The sequence below is a fragment of the Lepisosteus oculatus genome, chromosome 6 (assembly GCF_040954835.1).
Source record: "Lepisosteus oculatus isolate fLepOcu1 chromosome 6, fLepOcu1.hap2, whole genome shotgun sequence".
Lineage (NCBI taxonomy): Eukaryota > Metazoa > Chordata > Actinopteri > Semionotiformes > Lepisosteidae > Lepisosteus > Lepisosteus oculatus.
The window spans coordinates 4,864,277-4,890,856 of NC_090701.1; the positions used below are offsets into that span (position 1 = coordinate 4,864,277).

At 38.8% G+C, this 26,580-nt stretch overlaps 1 protein-coding gene across 3 annotated transcripts in view; it reads right to left on the minus strand.

The window, feature by feature from the left end:
* Positions 1-26,580, minus strand: part of exoc2 (exocyst complex component 2) — a 107,217-nt gene that overhangs the window by 11,046 nt on the left and 69,591 nt on the right. For all 3 annotated transcript variants that reach the window (XM_069190917.1, XM_069190915.1, XM_069190916.1), the window contains 5 exons: positions 25,935-25,994; positions 22,645-22,706; positions 21,410-21,476; positions 17,320-17,436; positions 8,994-9,135 (listed from right to left, as the gene is read on the minus strand). In XM_069190917.1, the coding sequence (XP_069047018.1) occupies positions 8,994-9,135; positions 17,320-17,436; positions 21,410-21,476; positions 22,645-22,706; positions 25,935-25,994 (448 nt within the window). The remainder of the gene's footprint in view (positions 1-8,993; positions 9,136-17,319; positions 17,437-21,409; positions 21,477-22,644; positions 22,707-25,934; positions 25,995-26,580) is intronic.

Consider the following 26,580-nt stretch of genomic DNA (forward strand, 5'->3'; position numbering starts at 1 on the left):
CGTCTTTGACAAATTAGGGAAGGCTGCTCCACGTTTCACAGAAGCTGTAGCAAAAAGGAAACCTTTTTTTTCCTTTCAACTCCCACCCTCACACAGGGCAACATGTTAACCAGAAAGATGCTTACAGGAGTAGTGATGGAGGCAGACAAATCACAGCAATTAGATAAATAATGTACATGCTTTATACATGTAGCAGGGAAAACTACTCTGCTCTCTCTCTAATGTAAGCACACATACCATCATGAGGACATGCTGGTACCATGGATTAAAAGCACCAGACAAAATTAACTACCTGCTTCCCTCAAAAAGTCCAGTGTGTCACATCAGCTGCTACTCTCTCACTGTTAATATCGAGTTTAAAACCATAACCTTTTTACAAAGATTTTACTGAGGACTAGACTTTTTTGGGAGGGGGGTATGATGGCCTATGTGATCAAACTCAGGTTTATCTTTTGACATTTCATACACTTCAGCACCGAAGAAGTGTCCCCACCCACACAGCCTAAACCCACTTACCTATCTTACATTACACTGCAGTGGCAGAGTGTGAGTTTTGGAAATTCCCTATTGGACCAAAAAAAAAAAAAGAAAGGCTTTGCGATCTGTTCAATAACAACTCCCGATAGTAAACCATTCCATCCACTGCTCATTTACAGTAAAAAGCCAGGTAAACACAAAAACAAATGAATATTCCGTTCCATTAATGAGGTTAAAAACTTTCTCTTTAACAAATTACTTCAACAATCTATACAAGTTTAAGGTTAGACCTACTGTAACATCTGAAGAAAGAAACTCTATTATAAATCAAAACACTTCAGCTCTGTAAGTCTTAATACATATTGTATTCAATATTCAATATGCAATATGCAATTCTACACGACAATGCTTGTATATAGAAAGTAATTTCAAACACCAGAAATACATAAAACAGAAAAAATAAATTAAATACGATATAAGACCAATATTGCAATTTCTGTATAACAGGAACATGGATGTTTCTCCTCATTAACATTTTAACTTCATTCATATTTCTAATGAATGAGGAGGTGTAAAACATACTCCTACACTGTACAGAATTAGGTAGGTGACTCCTTCTCAAAAGCAGGAAGTGTAACAGTAAAAGGGCATGAGACACAGATAGTCACTTGTGGCTCAAATAGGCAAATAATCAAAGATTATCAGCAGCTCCTGCAGTAAAACAAGTTACTCACAGGAAACAGCATGATCTCTAGGTGAAATCTCTGAACTGTTTTCTTCTTAATTTAACGGCAGGAATTAGATCAGAACTCTGATCAAACATCATATCAGGTACCAGGGTGACAGATGTAATTTAATCTGGGGCAAAAACTAGATTAGAAAAGATTAATACTGATGTATGTTCACCAATGAATTCCTCAAGAACCATGGTACATTTTCCTACAATGGTACAATCTACATTTGTCTATAGCAAACCTGAAACAATTCACATCTGGCATTTTGGATGATCTTGAAGAAAAAAAAGAAAAAAAAAACCCTAAAGTGACACAGCCAACAGATCTGATCTTATGGTTATATACAACCACAACATTCATGTATAAAGTATAATTACTGTGCTGTTTACAACTTACATTTCCATGTGCATTCTGAAGTAAGACCTTCTGACACATTTATTGTTAACAGGCATGACATCCTGGAATACGTCCATCAGATCATGACAAACCTACCCTAACATGACTGTTCACAGACAATGACCTTTTCAGAGAAGGCGGCACAAAAGCTTCACACTGAGTTGGGAACTTCTGCAAGCCTTTGTATGACTGCTTATTAAAAATATGCCAGAGAGAAAAAAGACCATTTGAGTTCAAGAAAATAAGTATGCACTCCTTCCCTTCTGGCTAGATGAAGTGGACAAAAGAAAGAACACCCGAAGAAGGCTTCACAGCTGAAACATTGTGTTTTCCCCTTCTCTTTTCAGCATGTAATAAGAAAGAAGGTCTATCACTCGCTGTGTCTAATGATGGGTACATGCTGATTTTGACAGGGCCAACACATATGTAATAAACAATTGCATTCCAGTAAATCTATTTTTATGTTTAACCATTTTGTTTTTGCAATGAGAAATCCATTAACTAGGTTATTCCCCACTGTTAGGTACACCCCTTAAACACCCACTAATCTCTTCTAACCCACCTAGAAAGGTTCACATTAAATTCAAACACTATATTCGTTGTGGTTTAGGTTCATGCTGTTTTTTTCACAACTGAACATTTTTAGTTCCACTGGCCCATTTTCCTTGGTTTAGAGAATCAGTAAGTGGGCTACTGTCGAGCTGGTACTGTCATACCCAGAGAGAGGAACTGTTGAGAGCATATTAGGTTGTAAACAGTCTGCACAACTGAAGTGGTGCTTCCCCAAGGAAGCAGAATGGTAGACTTTTTTTTCCGTGAACAATTTCCTGTCTTAACATTTGCGCTGTTTTGCATGTAGTCTGTCATCGAATCTGCTCTCTGCATGAGCTGCTAGTACCAGCCCCAGATTTGTTTTGATTGGTTATTTTGTGCAAAGAAGAGAAACTGAGAAGGAAGTGTAGGTGAAATTTGGAAAAGCCACTTTTTTACTGCCTTACACCACATTTTCCAGTTTTTCACCCAGCTTGTTTTCATCACCTTTGTTAACAGGACAACATGGTTATGTAAACAGGAAATTCCAAAAATATACAAGTTACCAGAAAAACAAAGATAACCTGATGTCTTAAAAATAATAAGCAATTCAAGAATTGCAGCATTAGAAATCAAAATTAAAAGTTGCATTTGCATCACCAAGTTGAAGTAGCCACAATGCTACAATAATTTCATGGCATGACAGTGATTCCCAGTTAATACAATGAGTTTAAATAAAGATTAAAATACAATGCAGAGCTTTTATATTCAAAATCAATGATGCAAAATTACAGTACAAGGATTTAATACTGCACAAAAGTTTTTAGGAGTCTCATCACACTGTATTCCAACCTATAAATCTATAAATACACAAAACATCATTGCAAACAGGCAATTACAATGAACATGTAAAGAACAAATACATATTATAAAAGAGTGTTTTGTGATTGATAGAAGAAAAACAAAATCGGATTAAAAAAGCAATGCAAAATCCAGTCTTCAGATTTGCAAAGAACTAACTTTAAGGCTTCTTAAAGAAAACAGAACTGCAGCAATTTAGCTTCAGTATTCTTAATATTAAGAGGAGCACAGTTCTACTGAACAAGTAAAAGCTTTTTAGAGACCATCTTAATTTTTTAAGCAATAAAATATTCACGTTGTTTGGGACATGCACCAGAAAGTTATACATTTTGCATGAGTGGGAGCATACAGTATGTTCTAACAAAAATCCCAGTCTTTTTTGCACCTTGTGAAAACAGGTAACTGTTTCGATATTACGGTGCTTTTTTCATAAGGTACATGAACCCAAAGGAACTGTGCGTCTTCTGGGCTTTTAAGGTTATGTTTATCAGTGCCTGTGCGTGACACAACATTAGTAAAATCAAGCCTGTGGACAAGGAGTACAGGACCCACAAAACTGTACTCTGGTGGGGTCTTACAGAAACACTTCCCTTTAGTACACAGTTAGAAGAAAAAAATATAATTAATGAGATACAGTTGGAGTTTAAAATAAAATGCACTGCACGTACATACACACATACAGTCAGGAAAGTGGTGCTGTGAGGACAGCTGCATGTACAGTAGTTACAGCTACAGTATAACCATTGAAGTGAGGCAAGTTCAGGTTCATCCAAATGCAAAGACAACTTGCCAGGGTTTGTGAAAATACTGTTTTAACAGCACCAGGCGATGGGTTGGGCAGTAGAGAAACAGGACTGAAGCATGTTAGCAGTTCATTTCAATGCTCTTCCATTCTTAGATTTTTTGCTGTTTCCAGTCCACATAGATGAATATAAGACTTGTCTCACAACTGCAGTTCCATTTATGCTCTCATTGTTTTATACCGACACATAGTTTGCACAGCCTCTATGCTACCATAAATGTAATCACATTTGAGGACGATTTGAGATATAGAAGAAGTTGTGAAGAAATACTGAAGCATTCGTTTAATCTACAGGTAATGCGAGTAATATTTTCTGTGTATGCTAAATAGCACCTTTGCATTTTTATTTTATGTCAGTTTACAGATTATACATAAAAAGGTTATTCCCCCATGACTTGGAAAATGAGCCTCACAACCATGGCAGAATTTTTGTTTTGTTTTGTCAGATTTGTTGTAACAAGCTAATCCAATCAGATATGTAGAAAACACTGTAAGAGCTTTCACATGTGTTAAAGATTATCAATAAACTTAAAGAAGCACCAGTCAAAATATAATCTGTCCACCATAAAACCAATATAGTGAGAATGCACTAACAAAAATGTAGATGATGTTTAAATCAATATCATACAGGTCCTGAAGACTGAAAAAACCGCCTGGCCACCATTCATTTATTTCCTACCACAGTCAACTAAAAGTGCTCTTTTCATACTTATAAAACAGGATGTATAAAGAAAGTATCAAGATGGCTTGATAAAGTGGGGCATGAATTCAAACATAATTGCATTGGATCTACTGGTATCAATGATGCTTCCCAAATTAAACAATTTAGGAAAGCAACGTCGATGACTTCTAAGTCCTATAAATTGCTCATAAAGTAATACTAAAAACTGTAAAGTAATACACTATATTTTTAAAGTTAAAGTACTTCATTATTTAATTTATCACATCTACAATGTTTAAGTAGTTTACTGTACAACCTTTAAATGAAACTTGTTCTTGCAAAAGTCTACATTATGCCAAGAGGATCAACTTTATCAAACAGACTTTAATTCAGTTTTAATTCAACTCAATTTTGTCGATATGTACTGTACTTGAAACACCATATATTTACAAGGCCTTGCAAAAGAGTTCCATGCTCTTATAATGAAGTCATACTGAATTCCAATGGTGTTTTTGATGTGAAAGCCTGAAACCAAAACTTGAAAGCTCAACCTGAACATTTTCAAGGGTGAAAGACGTTAAATGTCAGCAAAAACTAAAATTTGCCCATTCAGCAAATATTCCTGCTCTTAGTCAATACTTGGTAGAAGCAGTGACAGCTCAGAACCCTTTTTTTCAGATGCCTCTTATTTTACATTTTCACACAACCGCAATTTTGACTGTTTCCATCACGGTGTTGTACGGGAGTTTCGACAGTTGCACAACCAGGAAAACTGTAAGGAGTCGTGTCCAGAGCCTCGCATACAGTGAGTATACTAGGCTGTGAACTCCCTTCGCTTTCCACAAGTCATACTTCCAGCCGTGCCTATGGGATTATTTCAAAACCCTCTCATCCGGCTTGTATTCTTTTTAGCTCCTCCCTTCAGGACAACATTGCAAATTGATCCTTTCGAGAACCGCCCGCTCCAGCCTCCAAAGCTTCTTTTCCACTGCCATACGAATTTTGAACTCTCCCCCTCCAGCATTTCAGCCGCCTGTGAGCAGCTCTTCAGCGGCACTTCTGTTTGCCGCATGTCAGGGTAACGTTTACGCCGTGATGGTGTTTTGCCTGTCTTTTCATTTCAATGTAGACTTTTTTAACATTCCGTGTGCTGTCCATCCCCTCCATCAGTGCTAACTTGCTGAACCGAAAGCAAATTCCTTCCAACTACTGCTGTGTGATAGTAAAGAGGTAGAATTCTGTTGGCTTTGCACGCCAGCTTGGTGCAAGTTTCCCTACCCGATTTCAGGCAGGGTTTTGGGCTACTCAAGGACAGTCACTTTCTTCCTGCGTCCACCACTGCAGTGCAGCCTGGGCCTTGTGTGTGCTGGGTCGTGGCTCTGTCTTGTCTGACTGTGAAAGCTTGTGCTCCATGCTTGCAGTATTACCTTCCGACTGTACCTCCTCATAACTACTCACCGACATTCAAAGACAGCAAAAGAAAACATCACACACAGCTGCTTTGGGACTGATCAAACACACACTATTTAAAATAAACAACAACTCATTCTTCAGACAGAGAAACCAAGTGATTTCTTGTTAAATTTCTGAAGGTTCCTCCCAAACCAAAACGACCCTCGTTTTCTTCAGATGTGGCTAGCGGACATTTTAAGAAGGGAAAAGCTGCAGTACAAAACACCATCAATAAAGGTTAGCTGGTAAACCCCTCCTTTGATGATCTACATACTCATACAATTTGTCATTTTAAAATGTTAGAAATGTTTTATCGTACATCCTTCATTTTGGCTCTGAAACACATTTTCTTTAACCTTTTGAAGTGTTTAATCTATAACTGACAGTTAGCGTCAAATCTAATTTGTCAGTCATTTCTACTGGGTGTAGAAATTTCCCTACTACAGTATATTTGAGCTTCTGTACCAATGCGAAGACCAGACAGAAACACATTTTACAGTTTAAAATGCTGATTGCATAGTGTATTCATGTGCTAAGATAGAAAGGTTGCTAATGAAAAAGACATACAGTAAGTGTTCATGCTGATACGTTGCTTACATATTCTGGACAATGTGGGGAAGCAATCAAGTAGGAAAAAAATATAAAGTGTATATCTGACATCACATCAATCGGATCTATTGGTATTATTGGATCTATTGGGCGGAGCGGTGGCTCTGTAGCTAAGGATCTGCGCCTGTGACCGGAAGGTTGCCGGTTCAAATCCCGCGGCTGGCAGAGGAATCCTACTCTGTTGGGCCCCTGAGCAAGGCCCTTAACCCCAACTGCTCCAGGGGCGCCGTGCAATGGCAGACCCTGCGCTCTGACCCCAAGCTTCTCTCCCTGTCTCTGTGTCTGTGTCTCCCTGGAGAAAAGCTGGGGTATGCGAAAAGATGCATTCCTAATACAAGAAATTGTATAGGGCTAATAAAGAAAAAAAAAAAAAATAACTGCTAATCACATATAGCAAAGAAGAACTCATTAAAATACTCACACCTTTACAGCACTGGTTCAAATCTCAATAAAACAAAAACAGGGGGACACAATGGTAGAAAGATCCAGCAGCAAGTCTTTAAACTACACATTCTCACTTAAAACTGCTTTAAAAAGTAATTCCATAGCGTACAGTTCTAATCAGAAAACACAGGTTTGCTGTCAATGTGTTGAAATGATTTCAGATGAGTCTTATATGGTTCACTGTACAATCCTTGTTTTTCCTTAAATTACACCAATTACAAACACATGAAACACAACAACAAGAACAAAATGAAGAGATGTACATCGACTGTGGCTAAACCAGTAATCATTATGTCACAATCCTACTGGTGCACAAGATGCAGGAAAATCGGAAAGGAAAATAATGTGTGGCTATGAAAACAAACTGCACAGCATTTGCCATGAAATGGCTGAGAAGGTTCGCTTAAAATATCACCTGTTGGATAATATGCGACACTGTCTAGTGTATAGTTTCGACCACGCTGAATAATCAAACTCATTTTAAGACCCTTTGTTGAAATCATGCCATAGAATACAGAGAATGGCATACAGTACTAGACCTGTGACTGCTTCTGGAACTTTAAGGTTCTGTATCAGCAGACATGCCTGTTGGAATGCGTAAGTATAACAGGTAAAAGCCTTTAGCTACACCTGTATGCTTGTCCAAGACAACAGAGCTGATAGTATTATCCTGTATAACATCTTCTCATTTTATATTTTACAGCTGTAGTGCAACAGCTACAAAAATCCTTAAAAGGGATAATAATAATAATAATAATAATAATAATAATAATAATAATAATTGCTTACACTTATATAGTGCTTTTCTGGACACTCCACTCAAAGTGCTTTACAGGTAATAAGGATCCCCACCACCCCCACCAGTGTGCAGCCCCACCTAAATGATGCGACAGCAGCCATTGTGCACCAGAGCGCTCACCACACACCAGCTCTCAGTGGGGAGGAGAGCAGAGTGATGAAGCCAGTTCAGAGATGAGGATTATTAGGAGGCCATGATTGGTAATTTGGCCAGGACGCCGGGGTTACACCCCTACTCTTTTTGAGAAACACCATGGGATTGTTATTGACCATTGAGAGTCAGGGGACTTCAGTTTTACATCTCATCCAAAGGACGGCGCCTGTTTACAGTATAGTGTCCCCATCACTATACTGGGGCATTAGGACCCACATGGACCGCAAGGTGAGCGCCACCCTGCTGGCCCCACTAACACCTCTTCCAGCAGCAACCTTAGTTTTTCCCAGGAGGTCTCCCATCCAGGTACTGACCCGGCTCACAGCTGCTGAGCTTCAGTGGGTTGCCAGTTGTGAGTTGCAGAGTGATATGGCTGCTGGATGAAAAAGTCCCCTCAATCCACAGATATGCCAGTCTTTTCCCTTACCTTTTGTTTTTGCAACTAAACCTGTAGCACAAAAAACTACCAAGAAAACTGTGGATGTTGATTCCTATTTTATTTATTCCTTTTTTATCCATTTGCAATATTCTCATACCACCTATAATCCATGAGGTGCTGCCTGAAGAACTGCAGCCACCACAGATTCCCTCCTTGGTAGGATGTCTATCATGCAGAAGAGACTCCACTGACAGGGTCTATTGCTTGGGACATGGGAGATGTCTTGTTTCAGACCATGGCTGGAAACGGACAGGACTGCATAGCAAACAGGAAAGCAGTGGTTCCCTCACTCTGCTGCCATTCTCAGAACATGGCCTGTATTCACAACACTGGCGGCTGAGGATTAAATTAAGATGCACTGAATTCCAAATGCACCATTGGAACAAATCGTATAAATGATAGCCAATGAAATCATATAAATGCATCGTTTTAAGGTCAATGATTCAGAACAAGGGATAGGCACCATTGAGAAGTATGTTTATTTCATCCATGTTTCCCCACAGTGTCAAATGAGAAAAATATTTATTACTGAAGTCAATTTGAAGGAAAAAAAAAATGTCAATGTGTTTTGTAAGCATTATGAGCCAAGGGAAAATAGACAAGTTGGAACACATATCGTAAAGTCAGCAACGAACCTGCTGGTGGGGGGCAGTCTTTCCAGTCAAAGTATCCTGCGTACATCCCTGGTTCCAAAGAACCCACAATGGGATCTGCTTTCATTTCAATGTAGGACTCAAACAGCCTCTGGTCCAGGCCCCTCACTGACTCAACACTGACCTGCAAAAATAAAGGAGAATCAATGTTTTTTTTTCACTCCCACGAGTACAGTTACTGTATGCATCATACAATAAATTAAATGAACACTGCTTGTATATACAGTACCGCATGTCTAAGCTCTTTGTTCTTGTGGAGTTCTACTTCTACTCTTTGTGCCAATAATCCACACTGAAGTGGCTTACTGGAATGAAATTACAGGTATTTAAAAACGACGTGTCTCTCAGGCACTCACACATTGTCACCTTGCAGCTATTGCCAACAATTTGATTCTGGCTCGACATTAACTACAACCTATAGACGGCAAGTCTGAGATTAAAACACAGGCATTGTTACTTCCACCACTAGGCAGCTTCGTTTTCATACCTGACGTTATACTTGTCCCATAATATTTTCCAAATTTCAAACTGCGATTCTTTTTGACACGGTCAATGGACATGCGTTCATCAAAACACGTTGTGCGGCTGTTGATCCAGTTACAATTTTCTGAAAGCTAAGACAGGAAAATGTAGGCCCACACATATGGTACAGTACATTAAGAGGATTTCTGGGAAGGAGTCTGCACTCTTGTTCAACTCTCTTCAAAGCTGAGCTGCCATCTGTTTTTAAAACATTCTCACAGGTCAAAAAAGGAGAAAAGCATTTCTACTGTACAAGCATGCAGCTTGGGTAAATTAGTTGAGTACATCATGGCTCTGCTTTAGGACTACTCTTCTTTGTCACTTATATCAAATATCAAGATTCAGGTAGAGTTAACCAGTCATGTATTTCAGTAGTAGCACATCCTATGACTTAAAAAAGTGAAGGAGTCATTTAACAGACATGAACACGTGTTGTTTCAATACACTTATTTTATATTAATGTTATGGCTTCAGTGTTAAAGGCTAAAATGTTAACCCTAATGTATCAGAAACAGTATTTTTATTGCTCACTCTCTTTGTGAGGGTTTGCAAAAAAGTTTCAATTTTGATAAGAGGTTAAAAAAAAGATCATTTCATCTTACAGTGAAGTATTTACTATTTGATGTATGAGAAATATAACACCTTTAAGAACTAAGGTAAAGGAATGAAACTAATTTAAAATTGTTATACTTTCTAAATGAAGTGTTCTAGTATTTTTGTATGCAGCATAAATTACAATATTTCACATGTTTAGAATGTGATCATACAACTATAGAATTTTACATGGAAGTTTAAGAACAGCTTTGTGATTTTCATCACTAATATTTTCCATATAAAAAAGGAAGAAAAATATAACTGATGTCAGTATACTACAGTAAAGAGTGCTGAAGAAATGACTGATGGTCTTCAGTGATGATGATGTGAATGGTGCTTTAACACTCATAAAATGTGTTTACTTTAAGTTCACTAAGAACATAAACCTAATACTGTTATTAGTTTTGAATTCCTACATGATTCAAGGTTCTGGTGCACTTGTTACTTTCTCATCTTTTGATCTTTTGATCGCCTAGTGCAATTCTGGAGTAAAACCAGGTCTCCTGGTTAAGAAACTCACTGTATTTTCTCTGTCAACCTTCTTCAACGTGCTTCATGAACTGCACCCACAGTTCTCCAAGAACACCCGGCGTGTTCTGGAGTTCATACATTTTGTAAACAAGTTGGCTCTGTGTTCAAAAGGACACTTCGTAGCAAACCTCCTCTGAAGCTCCTAATATTCACTGGACTCACAGTTTGTACTTAGCATGTGAATGAAAGTTAATGCTGTTGTGTTAACAAGGACAAGAGGACAGATGCGTATTTTTATAAGGTCCTGGATATTGGAGGTGGGAAGCATAAGAGGGAACATCAGAACAAAAACATAAGAGACATCCAGTTGCCCCATCTATCTCATTAAATCTTTTCTTCAGAGAAGATAGGGTTTCTCGTTCTGGAATCCCACAAAACTCCAAGTAAAAAATGCCTTTTGTTCTCAGCTTTAAAATATAGGTTACATAAAAGGTTGTCCAGGAGGGTCCCTGATCACAACTTTGCCCTGTTTTTATTTTAGGACTGTTAGCTAAAGGTTCATCGAAATCCTTTAAAGAATGGTTCAGTAACACAGTAACAATGGTGAGAGAAGAGAAATGTGCTTGTGAAGCATCATTACCTACTGCTCAAACAGTGTGTGGCTGCAGAGAGGCAGACTTAATCAAAGTTTAAGTATACTGAATGTAAATGGCACCCATCCCAATGAAACCCAACATTACCCCCCATTGAACACCTCTTGTTTCTGAAAAATGTGACCCAGTCTTCTAGTTCTATTGCATCTTTAGTTCTGTGGCTTCTGTCCTTTCCAGAATGAATTTGGATACACTCTTATGATATGGATTTGCACAACTTCAACACACAGGTCAGTCACTGTCTTCAGAAGCATCTCCACTGCCTGTCGCGTGCTCCTCACAGGGATGCCTCAGCTTGCCCATGACTTGCCTCTGTCACTAACAGCATCTCGTCTGCCTGACATGAAGCTCTGGTTGACATCAAATTCCCTGAAGCCAAAAAAGCGAGCTTCACTGTAATGCCACTGTCTCCCATTGCTTCTCCGCATCGCTTCTTGTCTGGAATCAGGGCGTCACACCCGACCAGCTCCTGTCTTTTGAGCACCAAGTGAAAAATTTCATCAAGACATCTTTTTTTAAGAAATATTTTCCGCATTAGGCGATTTCTATCAATGTCCAAAATGAGTGGTTGATTTACGCATTCATAACATAAAGGCTTGATTTCTCCAACTCTTTACTCTATGGCATCTCTAACTGTGCTCTTGAGTTTGGAATGGTGCATTATAAATAAAAGTTGTTTTTATTATTATTATTATTATTATTATTATACATGTGCTTGCAACTTGTCCCAACGTGCATTTACAATATCTGTTGTAGATAATCACACACGCACCATCACTGAACACTTACAGGACTAGAAAAACATTCATCAGATGTTGTACGCAAATTTCATCACAAATTTGTTTAATTCTTATTAGGTCACACTTTTGCTCCTGATTGCCTGCATGCCAGCATTTGTTTAAAACACTCAAGGTTGTCTGTGTGGAAAAGTGAGGAGGGAGAAGCCTGCTGTTCAGGGCCAATGTGCTATACAGCACTGAGGCACCATCACACTAGTTCAGCTCCTGGTCTAGTTATATGTAAGATACCCTTACAAAACACACACCAAAAAGAATCCTCCTTAATGGTTCAGTGTAAATGACACTGCTTTTACACAATGGTACATTTTGAAAGGTATTCCGAGTTGCATATTGCACTGCAAATAAGCAATACAAAAACATATCTTCAGTTCACTGCTGACTGAGACGTCCGTCTGGGGACGCAGCTCTTCCTGCAGGATTACCAACACTGGGATGGGCTCAGGGTTACCGTTATGGAGGTTAAAACCCTCACAGGATACGCATCAGTTAAGGAATTACATAAAAAGTGCAAACTATGAGCTGGAAGAAATAAAGAGGGAGATTGGGCAAGAGACTGGGCGGAGCGGTGTCTCTGTGGCTCAGGATCTGCGCCTGTTACTGGAAGGTTGCCGGTTCAAACCCCGCGGCCGGCAGAGGAATCCTACTCCGTTGGGCCCCTGAACAAGGCCCTTAACCCTAACTGCGCCGTACAATGGCAGACCCTGCGCTCTGACCCCAAGCTTCTCTCCCTGTCTGTGTCTCCATGGAGAAAAGCTGGGGTATGCGAAAAGACGAATTCCTAATGCAAGAAATTGTATAGGGCTAATAAAGAAACATTATTATTATTATTATTATTATTATTATTAAAGGTAATAAAAAATGTATATAGCAAAACAAAACCATGTATTTTCCAGAAAACAACCACATTAACAAGAACTGATTAGATACAGAGGAGAATTTATATATAGGTGACACATCAGCAAGCACTGAGTACAGTAGAAGGAAAGATGGCTGTAGTGAATCATGTGAAAGACAGATAAAGCAGACAGTTAACATGAGTTTATCAGTACAGTGGAAAAACTAGGAAAACTACACTACAGTATGTCTAAGCGTATGACATGGCTGGTTTTTACAAAAAAAACATCTCTCATTAAGGAATACAAAATCAAACAGAAAACCAAACCTACAATAATTCAATTCAATTTAAAGTCAATACTTACTACCAAAAACAGTGCAAAGTCAGTATTTCAGGCAAGTATCAACTACAAAAAAGCAAGGTAAAAGCAGCACTATAACATAAGCGCCGTCACCTTACCAGACAGCTCTCTGGGGATTTTCTGTACAGACGCCGAGGAGTCTCGGGGGTCGCTAAAAACCCTTAATGAAAACCCCTGGTGTGGGGGCATTTCAAATGTCTTCAGACACAGAGAATTACAAAGCTACGCCAAAACTGCAGTGAGAACAGGCTAGTGCCGTCTACCGGACAGGGCTAGTCAGGGTTGGAAGCCTTCACAGCAGGCCCTGCCATTATATCCTTGAGATGGGTGCTTCACTCCAGGTGCTAACTGGGCACCAGTGTGGAGCTTGGTTAGTGCTCACACCTGGAAGGTTGTGGGCTCAAATCTCTGGTGAAAGACTGCAGTTGTATCCTTGAGCAAGGTGTTGATATAGCAAAATCCAATAATAATCATTATCATCATCATAATCATTATCATCTAGCACTAGGAAGTTCCACCCATTTGCACCAGTTCACTCACCTGTAACTATGGGTGCCTGTGTTGCGCTGGATTAGCAACACCATCCAGAGGAGAGTCACGCACTCTTCACGCTACAGAATCTGGCACAAACGCCAGCCTGATGAGCCTCTGGCCACAAGTGAGGATGCTACAGCACTTACCAACCTTCCAGAACCACAGTTAGAAATAACCAGCACAAGGTAAAAGTTTAGGACAACTGACTCATATGCTTCGGCCACAAACAAAACTCAGCAGCGGACTGCAATGTGAAGAAATGGGAGAAAAAGAAACCCAGCACTTTAGCACGTGTTCTTGAGTTTTGCCAAGTGGCTGCACAAAAACTACACAAGTTTCTATTGGAAACTTTTCTGACAGATCAAGATCCTTCTCCATGCATGGCTTGCAACCTTGCCCAAGCAGCGACACTTTCGAGAAACCAGTTGAGGAAATTACCAAGTGTGCCGTTTCACATGTTTATTTGGTGGCATGATATGCATGATCTGTCACATTTGTGTTTAGGTTACAGTGTAGATTATGTAGAAGGAAGAATGAAAAGTGGATTTACAGTGAGAAAAAAAATATATAGCAAAGCATGGCTGAGCGGACCTTAAGAGCAGTTAGCCAAATACAGTATGTCCCTGAGATAATTCAGAACCTGAAACCACTGACTTATCTGACCTCAAAATCACTTGATGCTTTCCCAGATAAAATCAATTGGCATGACAAGCAAGAAGAAAATCATAGCGGGTTTCTCTGCTGAGGTATAAATTGCAGAGGAGCACAAACTCCTCCTGAGGTCTCAATGGAGAGGACTATCTTTGGAGGATGGATCTAAAGATTATCACATGTATTCAAAAATGAGACTGAAATCCACTCGACAAAACAGCTGGAAACAGGAACTTGCTTCAGAGTCCAAACCCCAAACAGGAGATCTCCCATAAATGTTGGAGTAAGGGAACAGAAAGTGGAGACATATATAGAGGAACAACATATAAAGGGGAATTTTCAAAGTCATTTGCTGCTTCAGGGCAGATTTTCTTACACACACTGTTAATGAATTTAAAGTCAGTGATCAAACCTTGATCCACTGGCTTGATCAGCGACAAGGCACAACGATTCATAACCTAAGCCAAAGCCTAGGGTGCCTGGAAAAATGACGTACGTGTGGGTTTTTTTCTTTTACATCGAGCTCCTCAATTCATTATCGACATCGTTGCTAAATGACGGATAGCAGGGCGTCTCATTATGGGGACCGACTGCACTCTGCAAATCAAACGCATATGAAATCCGAAAACTGAAAAAAAAAACTTGATTTGGTTCTTTCTTTCCTTCCTGTGGAGAAACTTGTATGAACTGGTCCAATACAGCCCATTAGTACTAGTATTGCTGCACCAGATACAGTGCTCTTTTGCTGGGGTGAATCTTGCTTGTTTGAGCACAGCAGCCTACTTACAAAGAAACCATTTTTGTTTCCTTTTCTACATTTTAGCATTTGTGCCACATCAGGACCCTCATTACTTTGGGAAAAGAGTCTTTGCATTTTGAAAAACAGAAAAAAAAACTTTGAATCTAGCTTTCTGCAGCAGCAGCTTCACAATCAAAGAACAGTGTAGCTAGTGCTGAGATATTACTCAGCAGCTGGGAAATGATTTCTACAAAAAGCAGTGCATTATAAAAATAGTTAATTTAGTGAAATAACTACTGAATGGGAATTTATATGGCTTGGTCCATTCTTGATTTGACTACTCAGGCTTTCAGAGTTTCTTCAAGCTAACTTTGCATAAGCAATCCTTCCTTGTTATGAATACATATTTGCAGATTTTTTGAGAATCATCCAGTTGTTTGTCATTCTCCATGCCGGAGCATTGAAAAGTACATGCAGAATGGCAGAAAGCAGCAGAAGCAATGAAAATGCATGTAAACAGACCTTTACTGACTTTTTCAAGAATTACAGGATCTTCTTTTAGGACATGTGAGGAGAATCATTCTCATCTAAGAATCATTACCAAACTGTAACTGGTGAAATGTTAAAAAGAAATGATAAAATTGCGTTTACACAAACACCTTACATAATTCTATATCTTTTATGGTACAAGTTAAACAGAAAACTTAAAAGGCCTAAAGGTTCTATAACTGGCCTTACAGCAAAGATCTTTTTTTTTTGTAATCATTCTTACTGGAAGAAATGTCTAACCTCTTTAAATCTAGGGTGGACTGAAATGACAGAACGTTTTTCATTACTCACTGTTACAATAAACTCACTGTGGATATTATCTCTAAATTATGTGTCCCTTTGCACAGGATTTCTCTTTTGGGTTTTTTTTTGCTCAGACACTCAGATGTTACTAGAGAGTAAGCTGGACTTCTCCACACAGTCATCAGTGTGTGCTTTGAGGGCCATCTCACTTCTTGTTACTCTGGTGAATAATCTTTTACAAAAACACAGGAAGAACCAAACATGACATCACGCCCACTTTCTAACCAAGATCTTTGAAAGTGTACTGTACCAATTCAGATTTTGAATGCATTTAGTAATGTTGTACAGTATGCTTTTTGTGTATTCTGAGCAAGGCATTTTTTAATAATTAAATGGATACAGATTTGGGAGACGGCGTATGAATATCTCACAAATACTCTAGCAAAGAGACCACATTTATTTCTATCTAGGCATCTTTAACAAGATTCTGGTTGTGCTTCTAATTTAAAATCTCTACAGAACAAGAGAATAAGAACAGTCAAGCCTTCTTTGGGTTTTATTGGTGATATATGCCAAACTAAATCCCAGGCTAAGATTAACAGAACAACTAAATTATTTGTTTTACTAAATAACTCTATTCAAATATTCTAATTACTAAGCTAGTAAGTACCGTGCTTGTAATAAGAAACTGAAATTAAAAATTCAGACTTAATTGTCCCTCTATCCAATTTACTGTAAAAACATGGAAACAGTTGGCATCCCTGCTTGCAACGGCATATAGCACATTTCAGAAAAAGAAAATGGAAAGGTTTTCAACTGCAAGAGGGCGTTCCATTTTTTATATGGCATATTATTCATATTATACCGTATAAGTCACAGTAATTTGTTCCCTCCAAGCAGGTGTTTGCGATATTACCTTTAAAGGCAATGTATTTTTCCGAAAGGGTTTTTGAAATGCGTGCGCATCATTTACCATTTTTAGGTTCTAGCACCGAATTTTGGAAAACATTCAGAGCCATTAATTGAATACAAGCTATAAGTGTTTCATAGCACTTGACTGCAAGAGGCACTACAGGGAACTGCTGGGATTATCGTGTCGGATGAAGAAAACCCATATTAGCAACTGCAGAGCCGCTAAATGCTTTCTTATCCAAAGAGGCTGTGCAGTTCAATGAACTAGAACTGTACATTTCAAACTGAGGTGGAGGCAGTTTGTGATCAGGACAAAATATTATTAATAACTGGAATGGGACTGATTTGTCTACACTGAGACCCCTCCTCCCGCTGCTCAGATCCCACTGGCCACCTTATTCCCCAGCTTTTACCGAAGTGCCGAACGAACACTGACAAACTCACCCGGGTTATTTTCTCTGTGCCTTGAAAGCCATGCTTTTCAAAATGCTCCGCCAGGTTCAGAAAAGTGTGCTTTTCCAGGTATTGGCAGTTGCTAAGAATGATCAGTAGTCTCTGCTCCTAAAACAACAAAGAACATCATCAGAGAAACATGAAAAAAACTGCCAAAATGTTTCTAACACAACTCTTCAGACCCAGAGAAGTCTATTGATTCATATAACTACTGATATGGGTGTGTATATACTGTATAGGGTGATTTTCACCCAACTGACTGGTATAAGCATTTAGATCTTTGTACAAAGCCAAAAAACAAATCCAAGGAAATAACACTTTGAGCACAGTAGAACACAACAATGGGCATTGACAATGGCACTGGAGAGCACAAATGAAGACAGAAATTTGGGATGGGATTGCTTGGAGTTTAAGATGTGCCCACAACTTCCAGCACAGTCCTGTTCTGGAAATGGGTTCCTTGAAATCCATGTCAGAAGCCCGGCGTCGCGATGGGCTATCTGATCAAATCCCATGGGTCTGTGAACTGTTAGGGACAGTTGAGCATCTGAGTATTGTCGACTACTTGACTCCTTGTCACTGTGGATATACTGTAAATGCAGCTGTTGAAGAACAAGTTGATTCTGTTTCACAGCAGTGCTTCAATTTGACTGGACAATTTCACAAGCGATTTGGCAGTACCCCGCCAGAATATAACTGATACCTACAGGAGGACACACTGAACAGTTTATTTGTAAACAGTACCTGATAGACTGACATGATAATTATGGTCCCTTAGATTTAATTTGTTTTAAAGTTCTAGTGTGCATGGATGTACAGTATATACAGTATATATATACAAAGCATACGTCAGTGGATATGAGTTGTTAACAAATCAAACATCAAACAAAAGGTTTGAACATAATAATCACTTGTCATTTTGTCACTGGGTTTTAATAATGTCTTACAGCATATTTATAATAATTTTATTTATTTTTTTACATATTCCCAAGCTCATCTTTTTGCAAATGAAAGGGGTTAAGGCCATAAGGTCAAAAGACTGCAAGATTAAGGTTCCTCCTGTGAACCCAGAGTTTTTAAAATGCTGAAGAACATACAAATCTTACTTTTCACTCTTTGGATTTACAGTGCATCGCCCACTTGTGCACCAGCAAAACCACCCTAAACGTTTATAGCTCCAGTCCTGCAGGTTTTATCAGTAATCATTCAATCACAAGTTCCTAAAGATCCCTTTTTGAAAAACTAAATTAAGTAATCTAGTGCTTATCTTTAACAAAAATCTGGACACCCTGCAGCTCTTAAGAACCAGAGTTCCCTTGACTCAACAAGCTGCTAGATTCATTAATCAACAATTTACTAATGTTCTGAATCTTTAGAAAAGGCATGTCAGGGTGACATCGCCGACAGTGTCTGTTGATCCTCAACCAGGAGCTGTTGAGTAACATCCAGCAAGGAGAGGAGAGGATGAGCACAGTTCTGCATGCCGAAGGTGCTGAAAACAGTACTCTTGAAGTGTGGGCATTCTGACACTAAGGACTGGAAAAAGCTTAATCAAGCTGATTGATTAAGATATCAATTAGCACGGGGGTTGGAGATTACAGCTGGAATGAAATTCAGTTCACAAAGTGTCCCCCAGGACCAGGGTTTGGAACCACTGGGATATTGTATTGTTATTTTAGAAGAAGAAATAGATTTAGCAGAGTACGCGAGATGATAGCCACCAAAATAAATTAGAAACAGACAATCATCTTTCGCACAACAGATTTTTTCTTTTGCAATTTTTCTTTGGATATGAGTAAGATTATCAGCTGTTCCTGTAATTTTCAACATTTTGTTTTTATTTAAAAGACCAAAAACAAAAAAAAAAGACATTTTCCAAGAAGCGGATACTTTCTACTCCTACTAATTAGCAACTTTCTGTCATAAATAATGTTTGCTGATTTTTGTTTATGTTGCTTTTCTCTACTCCTGACATGAACCGCTATTAAATTGATTTTGATAACAATTAAAACAGTATTAACTCTGAAATGTATTTCCCACTGATGTACTTTAAGAAGAGTAAAGCTTGGACAGTTTCCAGGATAGTTTCTGAGTGCTGAGTGTAAAGATTAAGTTTTGCAAAACAGACAACTGATGCTTTTTTTTTTTAATAGTAATTTAGAAAAACTAATGACTCAATAGGAATTAATACAATTTGCAAAGGATGGAAGAACAAATAGGATGATAACACTGGTAACCAGAAAGCATAATCATATTAAAAACTGTGTGATCCTTACTGATCAAATGCTTTCTAAAAGCAAGGCAGGACTAGAGGTCATATAAAGGCAAAGGGCAAGCAAGAGGTTTAGAAGAGTTAAACTTGAGCAAATGGAGATTTGTTGGCATGATAAGGAACCAGGACTGTTAAACAAGAGACACGGCTTCAATCCTTCATCTGGACGTCCTCCAGTAAGCACTGCTGCACTGTGCAGAGAAAGAATTATACAATTTATCAGCCACCATGATGCTAAAAAAATACCTCCATTGCACTTCAAATCATTCTAACTCAAAACACTTAGAGGTGTGACTGTGGTAATAATTACTCTCCTGAAAGCAGTGAAATTATCCTACATGAATTGTGCTGAGAGTATTTATAAAGCACAAGCGATGTGCACAGACCTGCAATGTGAAAAAAAAAATGTAATGAAATAATGAATGAGGGACAAAGACGATTTTTTATTTTTCTGTTCCATGATCAGTACACAGATGGTGCGAAGTGGTACAAAATACATAAAAACCATTACTGAAGTAGAACAACAGGCCATCAAATAACAAATCTGCAGAGTTAGGTTGCAAGATTTCCATTAATGGTGCCTTGAGAATCATCTCTCCAAAGCAAACCACTGACCAAGGCAGATATCACACTTTTTGAACATCTCATGAGAAAATTCGGAGGAAGTATCTCCATAATGTGAATGATTCATCCAGCTTGAATTCTTGCTGATAGAGCTTCAGACTAAGTGCTGCAGGGAAACTTATTGGTTTTATAGCACGGGTAGGGGAAACCCCTAGTCTCTAAAGGAGGAGAGCCTTGTAGGCTTATATTACTTTATATGAGCATTTCATTTACAAGAATCATTCCTTTGTACTCCTCCTCCATTCAGGTACATTTGCTCTAATTTTAATAAAAACAGGTTGCAGGAATTGGCACATCTATTAAAAGATTTGTATCGGGCAGCTTTCATGAGACTTTTCTTTCTGAGGAGTGTTTAGAGAGTGAGCCAGAAAACCACAAGGGGGTCTCCTCTCCTTGAGACCATGTGGGATTCTGAACCTCTTGCTTTATTAGTTATTATTATTATAATAATAATATTATTATTATTTTCAGTCTGCAGCCTGGGGACGAAAGGGACGCAGATGCTGTGTAACGGATTACTTTTTTGTTTATGGTAAAAAAATATCACACCTGGTCACCCATGTGACTCCAGAGATAAAGGCACAAGCTCTGTGGATCCCAGGTTCAAGCCTGGGCCATGTCATCAAATCAGCTGTGAGCGGTAGGGCACAGCTGAATGGGTGTCTACAAGAGGAGGGCGGGATAAGTCTAGGGCTTTCCTGACTTCCAGCGACACAGCGCCCCCTGTGGCCAAACGGGTGCCGGTGGTACTGCTGGTGAGCGAAGCGACCTGTCCTCCGTGTGGCGCTGAACCTCCAGTACACACAGTATGGTGTATGTGAGGTGTTAAGAGACTCAGATAGAGGGTGGGGGCAGAGGTGTTGGCCTACACATCCTCATTCTGCCTGTGAGCGGTCACAAGGATCGTGAAAGAAACAATGACTTGGATGTTCCACATTGGGAGGTTAGGACCAACAATAATCGATTTAAATATAGTGGAGAAAAGCAATTAAACTGCTTCAGCTATACAGGTAAGCCTGGCAATGAATGTGCAGCTGTAACAGTTGTCACGGTCAGGGAGTGGTGGTGTGGTGACGTACTGTATCTGTCACTGCAATCATTCAAAAACATGAATGTATTGCAACAGTGTAAAATTGACAGAAAGTGTAGTTAGAATGCTTTTGGATAGATTGCCACTGTACTTACAGGAGAGGGGCTGAAGTCTTCATGAATACTGCCAAACAGATCAGGTGATGCAACGTCCATTGGCATGCTTAAAGAAAGACAAAGAAAAAAAGACTTTGTTTTGTCGGATTAAATGTATAACAAATATAACAAATCTACAGGGTCACATTTTATGATTTCCATTAATGGCGCCTTGAGAAACATCTCTCCAAAGCACATCTCTGACAAAGACGTAAACCACACAATGTTCAATTAACTTTCCCTGTTAATTCATGTTAATTTTCCCTGTTTAGTCAGATTTCTTGAATGCAGGTATTTTCATGCTCATTTTTATGTATTTTCTTATCATAAATCACCTTAGAAAAATACAGTTTTCTTGTGTTAAATTTTGAATAATCTGCAAGTACGCAATATAATCCTCTTTGCCTACTGTGCACTACTACTGATTTGGACCAGGCCTCCAGACAGCACAGAACTGAAGCTACGCATTGTACTGGAATATTTTGATAACATCAAGTCCTCATAATTGAGGCATCTATTCTCACAATAGAGGCATTTTATAAATATAAAGATAAAATAGCCTGAAACTTAATATTTTATCAGAACATAGTTTACAGATAAAATAAGCCACATAAATGGCTAAAAAGAAATAATATGAAAAAATTCAGAAGAAAGAGAGCACTCGAAAGACATTGTTATTAGGGTCCATGATTCAAAGACAAAGCAGACTTAGCAACAGGAGCAGCTGAAGATGGGAGATTAGAATTATGAAGAGGGAGATAATACTGCAGTAGGGGGCAAGGAATAACGAATATAATTTTTACAACAATTAAAAAATGTAAAGGCATAAGTAAACATGTATTCTGAAATTATGTGAACTGCTATTATTGTACACTGACAGAGTCCACTCAAGTAACTGTGTGGCTCATCAAGGTAAGTTTGCACCCCTCAATTCCTTTGTGTTTGCTACAGCAAAGGGTATGAACTATACTTATGTCATTATTACCTTTTCATTTTTCTTTCCCATTATGTATCTACTTGTCTTTGTTTTTTGCTTTGAAATACTGGAGTACGTCATGTCTATAACAAATGAGGACTGCTGCTCCAAAGCGTCATGATTGAAGCTTTAAAGCAACAAAATGTGAAAACCGAGCCAGGGCCCAAATACTTCGGCAGGACAGTTAATTGTATCGTTAAGTCATTAAAATCAAATAATGAAATAATGCACTGAGACATTCCTTCACAAAAGCACTTACTGTGATGTGTCTATGTCACCATCGGTTTTGGTACTTAACTGTTCGAGGCAGTTTATAAACACCTAAAGCCAAAAAGAGAAAATCAGAATTATTAAATGATTAAATGGCATTGGCATATTTTTTTTACATGTTGCTGAAAATTGAAAAAATAACAAAAATCCCCTTTGGTGTCTAAAGCCAAAGAGAAAGAAACAACCTTGTTCCATTGTAGAACTGTTAAAATAACCTTCATAGCTGTTAATTTCAATATTGCTATGTGTTTTACTTTTTAAGTAGTGATGTCAGATTCAAAACGGAACGAAACACAAAGTAAAACATATTGAAAAGTACCCAGAATAAAACATATTGTATAAAATAATCCACGAACTACATACATCCATGTATGTATTGCAACATACATGTAGTAATTCACACACGGCTTTCAAAATCAATTTTCCTGTGACCTACACGTTACATCAGGGAGAGAAAGAGACAGAGTTTTAAAACCTGTGGCGAAGGGGAATGCATGTTGAAGGCATACAGGGTAAGAAGAGGAAGATGGAGGCAGAGAGGTCTGGGGGAGTCTCTCTTAGACATGTCTTTTTATATCTGAAAGCTGGAGATGTGCATTTCACGCATTTCCAGGTGCTCATTTCAGTAAAAAATTTAGAAAACCATGAACACCTGTCTACTATACCAAAAGGTTTTTATCAACAGTAAGAATCAGTAATCTACACAGGTTTCTAAAACAAATGACATTAAGTGATGTTTAAAAGATAGTGTCAAGATATTTTAAGTATAAATCAGAAATGGGTTCTACTCCATAAAATGCAGAAGATTCAGTTTCATGTTTTATACATAATACAAAAAAAAGGGAAGGAAGTTTTTCTGCTTTGTAAAAAAGATACAGCTGAAAAGGTCTACCTGTTCTTAACAGAAAGTAAGAAAGCATGAATAGTGGTACACACTTAGCCCCGTTATTTCTGAATCACTGCTGGGATGAGCTTCCTGTCAGTTTTTCTCAGGTATTTTGATAGGCACCTACACAGTTCTGCTATCTATGGAAACTAAACACTTGGGGGCCTACCCCTGGAACAACGAGGCCAATCGAATACAAATACTTATGAGCTGTGCAACACAGAAAAGATGAGTTACCCCTCAGAAAACCTAGAGGAGAATTTAAGTCATGAGGCATGAGGTGGAGGTTAAAATCATGTGTGTCAAACCCAACACATGACAAAAATTTAACCAGACTAGAACATTTCACGTTTTATTTATGCAGTACTTTCAGCAATACATCTGAGTGCATCAGAGCCACATAGTAGCATTTTAAGAACACAGAGAATTTAGAAGTGGGGTAGATTCTGAGCAAAGTGCAGCTTGAGCATGCTCAAGTATAAGTTTTCCGGTTGATCAGATATCATGTGTATTTCCATGCAGCTCTGGGATCAAGAAAGGGAAAAAAGGGACACACATGTGCCTGAGCACAACACCATGCATTGCAAAATGAGCGGTGAGGCCCCTTATCTACAGGGTCTGAGATATTACTAGTGACAAGCAGTGAGGTGACCACTGCTGTTCAGGTAAGAATCAAGACGGATGCAAATCTCAAAGCCAAAAACTAGACGAACAAAGAGAGCATTTTAGGCATTTAGTCAGCTAAATGGGAACAGATTTAATTTGGAACTGCATTGTCTAATGAAAGGCAAACGTTCGAATAATCCCAATCTGCTGTGGGGGTCTGCAGGGCACAAGAAGGGGGCTCTGACAGAGCACAACTGGGAGAAAAGCACGTGTGGTCCTCTCCTCACACCCCTCTGGGATGAGGGATAGGGATAGGGACCCACTGCCAAGTTTTCCCATTCTTAATTGAGGGGAATTAAAAAAAATACTAGAGATGACACATTTAAAAACAAAACATTTAGACCCACGTTGTGCAATGTTATGCTGAAATAACTATCGCAGCAGAGATTATACATGTGTGTACTGTAGGTGTTTGCATAATCAACGCAGGACTGTAATCTGCGACATCAGCCTTCCATGGCACACTGATGATACACTGAGCCCAAGGCTAGCTCTCCTCCAAATCAGCCCTTCCACGACAAAGGACTAACATTGTTATAACATTATAGCATTAACATAGCACTGCACCCATTACATGCTTAGATCTTTCACAAGGCCATTAAAAAGCCATGATTTCAATGCAAATCTATACATGTATGGCTAAATCCTATAGTGACTTTCCTTATGATTGTCCCTAAGAATGTATGACATGTTTACAAATGTTAGGAGGCCATGCAGCCCATCTAGTCCAGTTTGGAGATAGTAGCCAAATCATCAGAGGATCTCATCCAGTCATTTTCTTTGAAGGAACCCAGGGTATCAGCTTCATCTTCATGCTCAGCAAAGCAAAAATGTGTGTGCAAGACTCAAAAAATGAGTATGCTTCGTACAAAGTACAAGTACAAAAAAACCCCTTTTTGGTAACAGAGGCAATATCAGTTTTAGTCACTATGGGTTGTGAACAGTAAAAGGCGGCAAAATTGTAAATTCCTTTCTAAAAGAAAGTTCATGAAAGATAAACTGTTTCCTTTTAAATGCTTTCATAACAACAACAGACACAAGTTGTGCTCCTCTGTGTGCATGGTATACAGAGACACACAGTGAAAATACAAACTAATCTTCTGCAATAATATCACTTTCAATTAAAAGGAGTATCAAGCACATGTACTGAATAATCAAACCAGCACTTTAAGAATGAATCCCCATCCAAGTCCTAAATCTCTGACTCTTAATCTCTGGCTTTGTAGGATGCCTGTGCTTTTTGGCTTTCATGTCAGCTAAACTCCCAACACCTGACTTGATTCAAGCTTTCCAACCTGTTTCCTCATTCAGTCTCTGGTTTCAGAATCACCAGCTGAAGGTGTATTGCTTTTAGGAGATGGAGCAAACAGACCTCTCTCCAGTCTTTCCCCAACATACTGAACTAGTGGTCTGCTCCCGTGTTTCTCTAAGAGGCTTTTAATAAGTGACCAATTAATAATGTCAATTTAATAAATTACAATTAATTTATTTAATGACAATTAATAAATTCCACACGCTTGAATAGCGTTGGTTCTGAAACTGGGAAATTAGTACAGAGTTGATGCTAATTACAAACCTCATTTCACTTTATAAATGAGAGGTCCCGGAAAGCAAGTAAACTAGTTAGCCTCAGGGATAAAAAAAATCCCTTGGGGATTCCTCCGGGACCAGGGCTGAAAACCACTGTTAGTCAGTAGACATTCTGAGAAAAATACAGTGTCCTTTACCTTCATTATTCCAACACAGAGCTCGCCAGCTTTGTCTTGGGTTCTCTCCTGCTGAAAAATCTTCAAAAGAAATTTTGAGAGACAACTAAGAACAAGAAAATTGTGACCAAACAAAAAGTAAAGGCCATAGCTGCAGAATACCTCTTGTGCTACTGTTTACAGTCTGACCCCTTCAGCTCATGCAACTACCTGCAAACATTGGCAAAGGAAAAACAACACCATTCCCTGTTGAGATTTTTCTAAAATTTAGAATTGCCAAGTTATTATTTTTGTTATGCCGACTTTCAAACAGCCACTGGCGTGTTTTTTACACCCCAGCTTACAGCTGCAAGCCTGGGACTGGACACAGTGCAGAAGGAGGGAGTGCAATGAGTGGAAGGACTGATGTCTTTGATGTTATAGTCCTGCAGACCTATACAGAAGGCCCAAGGCAGACTGAAGGAGCTCGCATCATGGAAGGATGCAAGAAGCTATAACGCAGTTCGGTGCTGTTTTGAGGTTCTTTAACTGCTGGCCGTCAGGAGAGCAAAACAAACCTTATGTCTACTCTGTTCTACTATGCAATCACTTTTGAGGGCATTTTATGATCCTAGCACGGTCCTTGCATTGCAAACATGTCGCCTGCTTCTGTAACCTAAAAAACGTG